The sequence below is a fragment of the Emys orbicularis genome, chromosome 1 (assembly GCF_028017835.1).
Source record: "Emys orbicularis isolate rEmyOrb1 chromosome 1, rEmyOrb1.hap1, whole genome shotgun sequence".
In the NCBI taxonomy this organism is placed as follows: Eukaryota; Metazoa; Chordata; order Testudines; family Emydidae; genus Emys; species Emys orbicularis.
In genome coordinates, this window is record NC_088683.1 from 335,978,689 (window position 1) to 335,992,389 (window position 13,701).

General features: G+C 37.5%; 1 protein-coding gene across 1 annotated transcript in view; it reads right to left on the bottom strand.

Annotated features, from left to right (window-relative positions):
- Window positions 1-914: 914 nt before the first annotated feature.
- The window catches only part of DYNC2H1 (dynein cytoplasmic 2 heavy chain 1), a 370,096-nt gene continuing 357,309 nt past the window's right edge, over window positions 915-13,701 (bottom strand). Inside the window, exons 88-89 of the mRNA XM_065405465.1 lie at window positions 6,056-6,172; window positions 915-1,073 (exon numbers count right to left, since the gene is read on the bottom strand). Coding sequence (XP_065261537.1) covers window positions 915-1,073; window positions 6,056-6,172 — 276 coding nt within the window. The remainder of the gene's footprint in view (window positions 1,074-6,055; window positions 6,173-13,701) is intronic.

Consider the following 13,701-nt stretch of genomic DNA (forward strand, 5'->3'; position numbering starts at 1 on the left):
TTGCTTGGAGTGAATCAGTGTGCTCCAACACACAGTATCCTGAACTGGACTCACTTGATGCCAGGAGCCCATAAGCACAATTATGTCTCTCATGTCAGCCCAGTGCATGGTGAAGGCCTCTTCAATCTGACTTGGTATTTTATTGACATCACTGGTAGTCCCTCTTTTAGGCATATTAATAGATAAGGAAAATGCAGGGTTTTAAAAAATTCTAATTTTGAAACCATTAGCATTCACATTAATTTGTTCTTTTATATCTACATTGTTTGAATTCTGTCTGGTTTCATAATTCTGTGTTCAGCTATTTCTGTGTGATAACTGCAACGAACAGAGGTCCCAACTCATAGCACACAAGGACTGCATGAATCTTATGTAATTTACAGATCATGCTCAAGTAAAATGTGAATAGTTAAAATCATTACATTAAAAAAAATACAAAAAATGTTGAATTTGTGCATAGAAAAGATGGCTTAATCATAATAAGGCTCATCAGCTACTTTTATTACATAATAATTGTAAATATAACCTATCAGACAGAATACAGAATACAAAAAGAAGCAGAACAAAGAAAACATGTTTGATTTTCCTTTCTGTTCAATCTCTGTGGGACTGCAATAGTCAAAATATGAGATTGCAAGAAATTAAAACAGAAAATAAATTACATTACAATCTTGAGAAACTGCCACTTGTGTGTCTGGCATTATAGTACTGCAGATCATTTTTACATCACCTCACAAAGATGCAATTTATTCCAATCCCAGGTCATTTTTTTTTTAAATTGTAAACATTTTGGGGATTTATACACCTCTGTTTTAAAACTAATATTTAACATATAATGAAACCAAAGCCATCTCACAGCAAACAGCTCAGATGTTAAAAAAAACCTGACTGCACAAAGTTAGTGTACTTTCATCTTACTGATTTTTTAAAAATAATGCAGCTCCACATTGGATCCACTGGTCTTGGTTTCCTCCACAGGGCACATCAATATTCGTCACCACACAGTCCCTCTCAGCACTAGTATAGACTGGCAGGGATATGCACTCCTCTGGAGAATACGGACCGTATGCATCCTGTCAACAAACCACCCATTAGTTATAATTTAAAAATACAGTACGTATATTAACATGACACAAGAACAATCTTGGATGACACGGTATCCAAAGAAGAGTCAGAAGTTATAATGTGATAAGTGCAACCTTTGGTAGGTGTCAGAAGAATAATCTGTTGGCTAAGACTGGGAAGAGGGAAGAGAAAGCAAAGGTTTCAGAAAAAGTATTTTTCTCTAGACTTCTGACACAACTCAGCATTTGAATTCTCTTTACTGTGTCTGTCAGGTTTTGAAGGGTAAAATGATAACATCTGACATCATATAACACCTGAACCAGAAATCTAAAGCAGGTTGAATTAGCTCCCATGAGCACAGCTCCAACACTTTCCACTTCAAAGATTTTTAAAGTCTGCTGCCAACCAAGTTACTCTTATTTAAGCCATTATTGTCCAAAGATACATTTACATATTTTAACTGGAATCATTACAAAGAAATATTCTTGGTTTTTGACCTGCAGTGAGTAGAAAGAGACCAAGACAAAGTAGTCTTGTTTTAAAATTCCAGAATAGTCCTTTCTAAATTCTGACATATAAATCAGTCTGTGCAGGATTGATGTGCAGGGTTTTTAAGTGACTGAGTTCTTACTCGTCCTTGTACTCACTGAAGTAAATGTCTACAGCAGTTTCAGCCGGAGTATGATTGGGCCTCTGAAGTAGTACAAGAGCTGCTGCAAAAGGGAAATGGTTATGAAGGAGAATGGGGTGTCCTGGAGGATATGACTTGTCACACATCCTGAGATGCACAAACTGATGAGCAGCAGCCATTGTTTATGTATAAAAAAAATTCCATTTAGTTCTGCCCTTGGGCAGACAGACAGACATTCCCCTTCCCCATTGTTGCAGACTACTTTGAGGATTTTTTGGTGTTTATTAGGGCACTGTTCAAACAATGAATACTGTTACTAGGAGGGCTCTCCAGGCCACAGGGAGCTGCTCTAACTTATCCCAGGGACTGACGTGGTCCCCAGCCAGCAGCAGGACAAAGGGATCACAAAGTTCGTAAGCTCAGCCAGACCAAAGGATCTGGCCCACAGCGTAAAACCTGCCTACTGTCTCTTCCATGCTCTCTTTATAACTGACAGACAAGAGCTTAGATAGAAAGGGAATCAATCACAAGTATAAAACAAAAAAACCTTACATGCAATTTTAGCAATCCAAAACATGTAAAAATATTTAAAATGATTGAATATTAGTTAAAACAAGAAGGGTGGATGCTTTCACTAGTCATATACAGGGAAATGCATTAACTCTTTACAGCAATATTCACTACAGTGGCAGGTGGTGGTGTTTGGCACCTCTGGAAAATAGACCATTTCCATTAGGTGCTTAAATAGGGATTCAGCAAGTTAACTTTAGGCACCCAGGTTTAAACAGTTTGGCTGAATTTATTTATAATCAGATATTCAGATATGCATATACTTACTTCATTACTGTGCACTATTAGCAGCAATGCTGTTACATGAGGATTACAATTATCTGCTACATTTTGTTATGGAGGAACAAGTGAGCCAGGGGCTGAGGGAGCCATGGCTCTGCCTCCTCTTGCCCCACAATGACCAGTAGATCTGGATGTAGCCTGAAAAGTGAACTATTCCCTCCCCACTCCTAGAGCAAGAGGGAGCTAGGGAGAATTGTGGCTGACGCACTGTTTCCTCTGAGGGCTCCTCCTGGGGCACTGCAACTATAAAGGACTGAGTTTAAAAGCTCATTCTAGCCCTTACTCTTCTGCAGTATTTAACCAGCCTTTAAAACATGATACAATACTTTGATAGAATTCTGGGCAATAAGTATAGTCAGAAAACCAGACTCCTCACAACACTCAAAGTCTCATTTTATATTCTCGGAGAAGTGTCAAAGATTTTTGTGAAACAAACAACAAGCCCATTTGACTTCTGTCAGTAAGGAACTGGAACAAAATCGAAGGGTTCTTTTAGTGTAAATCAAACAAGCATGAGTGAGTAAAGTTTCATTACTAGAAACCATATAATATCTCAAAACAGGAAAGAAGTTAAAATGCAAACAATGACTGTTTTCAGCACTGTGTCTTAGACCTGAATGTCTAGCCATTTTTGAAGATTTTTATTGCTGTTGTAAGTCAACTTCCCTCATCTTTTCAACACCAGGGGTGAAATCTTATCTCCAATGAAGTCAGTGTGAGTTTTGCCATTACCTTCAATGAGGCCGGGAACGCATCCCACAGCTTTAAGTTCTAGTAACTTTATGGGACAAACATATCGCTCGTACTTTCCTCTTCTGGAGATAATATTGTTTGCCTCGTGCCCTGTTTTGGTGTCATTACATGTCTGATTAACAGAGCATAATGCATGCAGAATATCTATCTGTGTTCATGGCACCTGCAATAGCTAGAAGAGAATGGTCCCCTTTAAAGATAATATTAATACTATGTTTTGGCTCTACCAGTAACTGTACAAGGTTGATATGAATTTACCTTTCCACTTCCTGAGGCTAAATAGGTAACCTCTGTTATGTTCTCAAACACTGGCAATTCTAATTTTGAAAGCCTACTCTCAAAATAAGTTCTTTTGAACAAAGCAATGACCAAGTAGTCTGCAGATACTTTCCATTCATAGACAAGAGCTTCTTAATTTTGAGATGTCTACCCGTATATCTTGTTTCTCAGGCTTAAATTTCATAGCAATGATGGAAGAAAGGAGATATGCCTAATTAGAATAATAAAATATAGTATGCTCACACATACACAGTGGCACACAAACTGAATGTGGTGTGCACTGGGAAGATACCACAGTGATGGGTGTGTTGTAAGACTTTAAACAAACTATAATAGATTGAAGAACTGACACATGAGAATTGTATTCTTTGCATAGGTCTTTAAACCATATTTGTCTTATCTTTTCTGATAACTGTTTATCCATCAACTTAAATATTGCAATCTTAATAAGGCCCACTTGTGTGTATGCATTATGCTACAGTATTTAATTACATGATCACACGCTATTTTTTCCACAGGGCCCCCAATTCAGTCTGTCACAGGATGGGTAGTGCAAAGGGAATGAATCAGGATTATGCAGTTAATAAGGATGTTGTCCGTAGTATCCCAGACTCATTTGTTACAGAAGGTGGAAGGTGTGTAGTGAATGAGGCAGTGGAGTGCAGAAAGAAAAGAGATCATCTCATGGTTAAGACAGATGAATTACACCCTGAACAACTAGATTCTATTCCTGCTTCTGCCACAACATTCTTATATGATGCTGAGCAACTCATTTTAAACCTTTTTTTTTTTTTAACCAGTGGCCACTAATTGTGTGTTCCTTGTTTTCTGGGTGCCCAATTTCAGATACTTCAGCACAGGCTTAACTTTAACACATGGTTGAGTGCTTTGCTGAATAGGAATGGGATTACTCACAATACTGCTTAAGGTTAAGCATGTTGGGTATGTGCTTTGCTGAATCGGAGCCTCAGTGTAAAACAATTTATATTTTCCCTCGACCCAGTAACTCCTAAGTCTAGAATAACCATATTTAGCGAAAACAGCAAATTTGGAAAGTTTAGGAATCTGTTCATTTCCATTAACAAAATAAGGATTTGTAAGCATTTTTTACTTAGTGAACTGAAAACTGCTTCATTAGCTTTGTCTACATTTTTTCTTCACATTTTCAATCATCGTAGGTTCATTGATGATAGCAATGGTGGGAGATCCAGTGTAGACCAGCTGCTAGTGTTTTACCCACTGTGTTCTCAAACTAAATCTTGACGTGGCGATTAGTCTATATTAATGCTTTCACCATGGGCATCACTAGTTTGGCAGCACTGGTGGTAGCAAAGAATTGGGACATTTTAAGAAAAGTCTAGTGTAGGTGCAGTTAATATGTCTCAGCTACAGAGCCCCTAATGTCTGTTTACAGATATTCAATTAGAGGCACTGTTACTTCTGGGTCAGGAAAGGGTACAGCAATAACAATGAAATATCTAATGTGATCCTCAACACGTTTTATTACTTAGTACTGGCTAAATTTATTATCCCAAAAAGCTAACTTTGTCTGAAGAGTTCACCAGGTTGACACATACCAAAAACCACCATTTGCCACTTCCATTTGTTGTACAGGCCCTTGTTTGCAGGATGGGAGAAAAAGTGACACAAAACAATGGAAAATAATGTACAGCTAATGAATCTACTGTAATACAGAAGTGGAAAAAACATCCCTCCTTACCTATATACCGTAATTCTTGCTTTTCTGTATTTATATTTCTATATATCTTCCATAGTTCTGTTAAGCTTTTTAGTTTGCTTTTTAGCTACAGCTTTTATAAGCTTGTGATTTTGTAATGCTACCCCATGCTTTGAGAAATTGCTATGTAAGACACAGTTCTTTGCAGCTTCTGATTCCAGTATTTAACAAAGATTATTACTATAATTGGAAAGTTGTACAGGTTACAATTCTTACTGTTTGGATTACTTATTTTGCTTTAATCTAATGCACTTCAATAATCACTGGAATTCATTTTTCATTAGGTATAAGAAGGGGTAAGGGTTTTATTTTTTTCCCTGCCGCTCATAAGATGTTCTTTACTTTAAGTCAATTTTTACATTATATGGTGTTAAAACTCTAATGGAAAAATTCTTTTATTAAGAACTTCCAAATACTTTTATAAGTTTTATTAAATATAGTTTTGAAAATGTATGATCCTATATTTAAAGCAGAGAAAATAAAAATAATAAAAGCTTTGATCTGAATACATTTCCTCTTTACAGCGTCTTTCTCTTCATTTGTTTGTTACTATTTAAAAAATATTGGCCAAAATGTAAATAAATCTGCCATGTTATACATGACTGTTTGTTCTATTAAAACTGGGAGTTGATCATTTTTTAAAAGAAGAAACAAACAGATCAGAAACATCATACTGGAAAGCTATTACACAGAAGAAAGGAAACTATAAAAGTTTAGGTCCTTTAATAATTTAGTACCTGTGGAATCCAGCCCATGTAACAAGGGAGAACTGATGACACACTGGGAGAGTCATGCTGGTTTTCTGAAAGTCGATGTCCATCAAAACTGCAACCTTCCAGTTGCAGGCCACTTATCTGTAATGGAAACACACAAAATATTCAGATATATATTAGAGCTTAAAACGTCAATAATGATTATACTGTGCCTTAACAAAGGCATGGATAGTCCTCTGTATTGTGACCAAGTTCTAAATAAAAGGAAACTAATTATCATAGCATTGCATGGGAGAAAGAGAAATAGGATTTAAAAAGATCTAGACTATTCTTCAGAGTGAACTTCCTCTGGTTTGGTTTAACATTCTTTGAAAATGCTAGAGAACAATACCTGTAAATGTCATCATTTATGAAACTGCAGGTGCCCTGGCATTAGATTAATATACATATAGTGGCAACAGCCAAGTAAACATTTATTAACAATGTCATAAAACAAAATTACAAAAAATAAAACTACACAACAACAAAAAATACAACAACTGAAAAGGGAAGGCTTCTTGCTTGGAAGTTTGACCTAAGCTTTCAACGAATAGAATAAGCTCCTGTACGTTTTCTACAGAAGGAAATAAGATAATTTTCTACTTATACTCCATTCAGAAATAATATGGGGGTGGGGAGAAAGGGGGATGAAAAAAATAAATGTTAAGCAATATGAAATAAGATTTTAGGTTAAAGTGCTATTGAGTAAAACAAATTTAACGGGTTGAATGCATAAGTAACTGTCTCCATATTGTTCTACTTGTAACATATTTTAAATGAATGATTTTAACAAACAATGATCGAATCAGCACTTTCAGCTTCTGAACTAAGAAAAAGTATTTTTCCTGCTTTAAATGGAATTTAAGCTCTGCATGGATTAATGACAAAGGAGACCCAGTGTGTGTGTAACAGCAGTTCTTCTAAAAACATTCCCTTTGAAGATCTACAGTCTTGGAGTCGGGTACTTTCCTTTACTGCAACACATGGGCAACTACAAGTCAACGTGAAAAAACAAAATTAATGATATTGCAGAAAACTCTCCCCCTCAAACAATGAAGTTAACCAAAACAGAGTAAAATTGTATTACAGAGACATGGAGATTGATTCTAAATTACACATACCCTGGGCCTCATAAAAATCCATTGTGGGATTCAGACTGGCTGTATTACCACGACAAGAAAAAGCTCTGCAGGCCTCTATGCCGTAAAGAAGCTACGCTACTAAGTAGCTACAACTACACCAATACAACTACTGCTAATTCAACGGTATAATTAAGTCATTTTACTGTGTAAGAATGAAGTTTGGAGCTCATCTTAACAGGTTATTATAGTGACTGGGATAAAACCACAATAAAAACTCAGCACCTGCAGTTCTGCAAACAAATGCTCCATGAATACAAAAACTCCAGCAACAACAGCTTCAGAACAGAACTAGGCCAATTGCCCCTGCTAATCAACATGCAGAAAAAATATTCAACTCCTCGGGCCCTCTCAACCAAGGCATCAAATATTCTTTCTTGTGTGGATGTTTGTTTGTTAAATGTGTGATTTTGGTAGGTTTACTGAAGGACGGTAGACTAATTTGAGGAAGTGGATTTTAGGTTTTATTCTGAAGGTGCTCAAGTTCATGGTCATGCTGGAACACCCATGGAAGCGAGTTCCACAGCAGTGAACTAGCTGCTGAGAAAGCTCTATCTACCGCACTCAAGTTTCACTCTTGAGCTTGACAGTTCCTTTGCGTTCATAGTCATGTAAAATAATAAAATGTGTCCCTCTGGGAATTTGGACCAATCCCAGGAAGTACTTTGAGGATGAACACCAAAACCTTGAATTTGACTAAATCTTCAGTGGGAAGCCATTGAAGAAAGCAGCCCATTGGGAGTAATGCACTTTCAGAGGTCAGTATTGTTAAACAAATAGTCTGTGATGTTCTGAACTGAGACTCCAGTACACCACAGAAAAGTAGTGCAGAGGAGTTGCAGTTAGTACACCAGCTCATGGACTGGAATAGCAGTCAGAGGAGGGGTTCACTGTACCTCTGCAATCTGGATTTAGGCCAACGGGAGGAGGATACTGTGGATTTTACCTCCATAATCTACTGGCATTTCACTCACACAAAGCATGAGTTACTTGTGTTCTTCACAAGTGGAGCAGATTTCACCATAAATGAATAGCACCTTGCAATCTTTTGCATTTTATTACTTTCTGGCAAATTTGCTCTTGCATATTAGGGTTCATGTTATTTTAAATGAATTTATGGGAAGTGAGCTAATATCAAGGTTCAAAGACACTCTGTCTCCATAAGACCATGTTCTCCACAATAAACATTTCCTGTCTATTAAGTGCCATCATTTCCCACAGGACAATACAGATTTTAGCAGCCTACAGGAAACCAAATTTCACTTCCTCCACAGGCTGCATGATTCTTGGTGCTTGATAGAGGCAAACTGTGTAAAAAGTGCTTCCTATGAACTCTTTTAATGATATCTATATAAACATCTGGAAACTTAGCTTCGATATGTGTTCGATAGCTTCTCTTGAGTGGCTGTATATAACATTCTTGCAATAATATTTTGTTTTACAGAATTTACATTCAGCTTTACCTGAGTTCATAGCATTTAATGTCAAAAAGTCCTTTACTGTGCTTCTTCTGTTCTTGTCATGCATTTGGTTCCAAAATGATTGAAAATGGAGGATTTATGTCAAAAGGGATAAGACCAGCTGATTTCAGATGTTGACAGACCAATCAGTGCAAACAGCAAATAGGGCAGGTATAAGTGCATAGCAATGGTGATTGTCAGGGGAGAGCCAGACATTTTCAGAATCTCTGTCCAAGCAATTCTAAGTGCCATTAAAGAAGGTGCCATTATATACAAATTGATTCTGAATCAGGTATTCTTCACATCCCCACTAGGAAGGAACTGCTACTAATCATGCCTTTTTGTCATCTGACAAATTAATCATCCATTTCAGAGTTGGTAAAATTTATTTCTCCTCCTCTGTCACTTCCACCTGATAAATCCTCATCTTATTCAAAAATTCTTGTGAATGCTCTTGAACTTTGCACTATGAAATCTAATCCCATTTCTATTATCCAGTTTTCAAGGTTATCCAAATCTTGTCGCATGATTTTTCAGTCCTCCTCAGTATTGGCAATACCTCCCAGCTCTGTGCCATCTGCAAATTTTATTAGCACACTCCCAATTTTTGTCTTAAGGTCATTAATGAAAATGTTAAAAAGACTGATTTTTAACAGCCTGACAAGTCACCTTTCAGCATGATTTGTTGTAGTCACCCCTTTAACCAGTTCCTTACCCACCTTTTTTGATTCTCATATTAATCCTCATCTTCTCCAGTTTAACTAATAATTTCCCATGTGGGACTGTATCAACTGCTCTACTGAAATCCAGGTAGATTAGATATACCGTATTTCCTTTGTCTAGCAAATTAGTAGGGCTGTCAATTAATCGCAGTTAATTCAAGCAATTAACTCAAAACAAATGAACAATTAAAAAAATAAATCGCGATTAATCACAGTTTTAATCGCACTGTTAAACAATAATAGAATACCAATTTAAATGTATTATGAATATTTTTGGAGGTTTTTCTATATTTTCAAATATATTGATTTCAGTTACAACACCAAATACAAAGTGTACAGAGCTCCCTTATATTATTTTTTATTACAAATATTTACACTAGAAAAAAGATCAACAATAGAAATGGTATTTTTCAATTCACCTCATAAAAGTACCGTAGCGCATTCACTTTATCGTGAGAGTGTAACTTACAAATGTAGAAAGCAACAGAGGGTCCTGTGGCACCTTTAAGACTAACAGAAGTAGATTTACTACTACATTTACAAATGTAGATTTTTTTTTGTTACATAACTGCATTCAAAAACAAAACAATGTAAAACTTTAGAGCCTAAAAGTCCCTGGCCCAATGGCAGCATTATCTCCCGTAAATGTAAACAAACTTGTTTGTCTTAACATTTGGCTGGACAAGCAGTAGGACTGAGTGGGCTTGCAGGCTCTAAAGTTTTACATTGTTTTACTTTTGAGTGCAGTTTTGTAACAAAAAAAATCTACATTTGTAAATTGCACTTTTATGATAAAGAGATTGCACTACAGTAGTTGTATCAGGTAAATTGAAAAATACTGTTTCTTTTGTTGAACTTTTTTTACAGTGCAAATGTTTTTAATAAAAAATAATAATATAAAGTAAGCACTGTACACTTTGCATTCTGTGTTGTAATTGAAATACACATATTTGAAAATGTAGAAAAAATCCAAAAATATTTAAATAAATGGTATTCTATTATTTAACAGTGTGATTAAAATTGTGATTAATCGCGATTATATTTTTTAATCTCGCGATTAATCGCAGTTTTTTTTTTAATCGTTTGACAGCCCTAAAAATGACTGCACCTCGCCTGAAGCGGGGGGAATGTTGTCCGGGCTTGCCAAAGAAAGACTTTATGGAGGTGGCGGGGGAGGTGGTTAGAACCTGCTGCAAAATGTGAGTGGTGGTGAGCTTTGTGGCGCTGATTCACCCCCTGGGAATGTGAGGGTGGAAGGCTTTAAAGGTGCAAGCCCTGGTCATTGAAAGCCCTTTCTCCATGCAGCAGGCAAGGCAGCACCCACACTCCTTCCCTTTGAGATGTTAATATCCGGTTGGGTTAGGACCTGCTGTGGGCATTGCTATAGTCACTCCTTTTTAAGGGGGCTGGGAAGGAATTTTTACCTCACCACCATGGAGTGAGGTTTTTTTGCCTTCCCCATAGTGGCTGTCAGAGAGGACCTTTTCTGGTGAGGAGAAAAGGTGGAAGGCTATATGTCGCAACTTATTTTGTAAGTGAGGGGCGGATGTCTAGTACAGATACTCCAGAGGGAAGGCATTCAGTGGCTAGATAAATGGCCTGATAAAGGACTTGAAACGAGGTGCTGGATAAAGGAACGGAACGGGGGTGGAGGGTTGGGGACTCCTATGATTGGTACGGCAGGGAGCCAACCCCCCCTTTCTTATAGCCCATCTTAACCCTTCAGGAGGTGGGGAGGATGGTAAGGTGAAAGCCATGGGTTGGTTGGGGGACCTGGATGGAAAATGAAGGGGGTGCTGGTGGAAGCCCCAGGTAGTTATTTGAATAAACATGGATTTGCCTGCCTTGTACACTTTATCTGCCGAGTAGTCCCAGATATCTATACAATAAAGTTGTGGCCTGATTAAATTCATATCAAGTGTCTCCTGTCCTTTCAGCATCCCTTTTCCCATTCTTTGTAGGCTCTCTCTTAATAACCTATTTGAGATGCTTGTTCATCCTGTGTGGTCTGCGACCCTTCCTTATGAGTTTTTGCCTTTGTTTGGGATACAGGCTCCAGATAGTTTCTGCAACTTTGACTTAAAATAATCCTAAAACTCCTTCACATTCAGATACTTGAGTTCTTCAGTCCAGATAACTTCCTTAACAAGTTCCCTTAATTTTTTAAAATTTGCCCTTTTGAAATCAAGGACCCTAATTGCAGACCTATTTTGGTTTATCCTTCTATTTTATCTTTAACTGAATTAACTCATGATCACTCAAACCAATATTGTCCTCTACAACCAGTTCTTCTGTGGGGTCCTCACTACTTACCAATACTACAATCTAAAATGGAATCATCTCTTGTTAGTTCAGTGACTATATGGTGAAGAAATCTGTCATCTATCACATCCAGGAATATCAGGGCCCTACCATTATTAGTAGCATTTGTCCTCAAATCTGTGTCTGAGAAAATAAAATCTCCCATAATCACATAATTCTCAGTAGCACTTATTTCATTCAAATATTAAAGAGGTCTCTATCTATATCCAAATCAGATCCTGTGGAATCTGTAGCAGACCCCAAGCACTATCCCTGTGGAGCATCTGTTACCATTCTTTCCCAAAGTTATTTTGACCCAAACAGATGCATTCCATCACTGCTTATTTCTTTACATTCTATCTCACCGTTAATATGCAATGCTACTTTACCACCTTTGCCTTTATTTCCTGAACAGCATATACACTTCAATACCTGGCCACCAGTCATGACTACAATTGCACCATATTTCCATTATCGCTATAATATCTCTTTTTTCCCCTTGCACCAGTATTCTAGTTCCTCCATTTTGTTACTCAGTCATTGGTGTACAGTACCAAAATCTTAGTCGTTTCTGCTTAGCATCATCCAATTTCCTTGCCAGATTAGGTATATTCATTTTATTGCTAGTATTGCCTCCTGACTGTTACTGTTATTGGTGTTTGTACTATCTTTACTCTTGTTGTCCATTCTCCTATTCTCTGTTGTTCCTTTCTCCATTGCTGTATCCTCTTTCACTTGATTTTCCTCCAGCTGAATATTAAAATCAGTGGTGGAAAACATATGAACATCTCCCAACCATCTGCCCTACATTCCTAATTTAAAGCTCTTTTGATCAGTTGTGCCAGCTTCCATTCCAGAAATCTATTACCCTCCCTACTCAGGTGCAATCTATCCCAGAAGTGTCCTCTGTCTGTGAATGCCTACTAGTAGTCCAGCATCCCAAATCTCCCCTTATAGAACCATTGCCTGAGCCATCTGTTGATCATCATAGTATTGTCTCGCCTTCATTCTCCCTGTCTAGGGACATGTAGAATCCCACTGAAGATCACCTGAGCTTCCATTTCTTTAAGCATCTTCCCCAGCCTGGCGTAGTCTTTCTCGATGCATCCCAGTGAGAATCTAGCAGTGTCATTTTTTCCCATGTGAAGGAAAATCAGTGAATTCTTTCCTGCTCCCATCAGGATCCTCTTCAGCCTGAGGTCCACATCCCATATCTTAGCTCCTGGTAGACAACACACCTTTCTGTTCTCTTGATCAGCTCTGATGACAGGCCTATTTGTTCTTATTAAGGAGCCCCAATTACACAAATCAGCCTCCTTCTGGTGTTGGTGTGATTCTCAGGTCTTTCCATTTCCATTGTTTTATTCATCTAATCTTACCTACGTATGATCTTATCTACCTATCATCCATCCATCCATCCACTTTACATAGAATTTCAAAATAAAAACAACAGCATTTTGAAATAAAAGTAACAGTATCCTTCTTTCTGTTTTCTCAACTGTAGAAAAATGAACTTGGTTAGATTATAGGGTCTTTGCGTCTGTGTTAGTGTGTGTATAAAGAATTTATGAAGGAGAAAGCCAAGTAGAAGAAAGAATTTTGAAAGTAAGGTCTGCGATTCTTATCTCTAAAGACAGAGAGAGTGCCATAATCTTCCATAATCTTGAACTAACTCTTGTGAGAGTTCTGTCTCCCACGCTCATAAGCCTCTCCCTGTTGGTTAGAAGTTTCATTGTTCCAAAGGAATGTAGCCTTGGGAACAGCAATCTCTCAGATAGTTCGGGTCAATTCCATGGGAAATACTGCGTTTCAGGACAGACACCTGGAACCTGAATTATAGAAATTAAAAGGCACAACAGTAGTCTTTCCAAGGCAAGGTTGAGCACACTGGTGGAATGATTTCAGGTGGCCTGTATTGCTGCTGCCTTGCTTTACATGTTTTATGCGTTAATACAGGATTTTGCTGCCCAAGGCTGTCAGTTCAGCTTCTTTCTATGAACACTAAATTC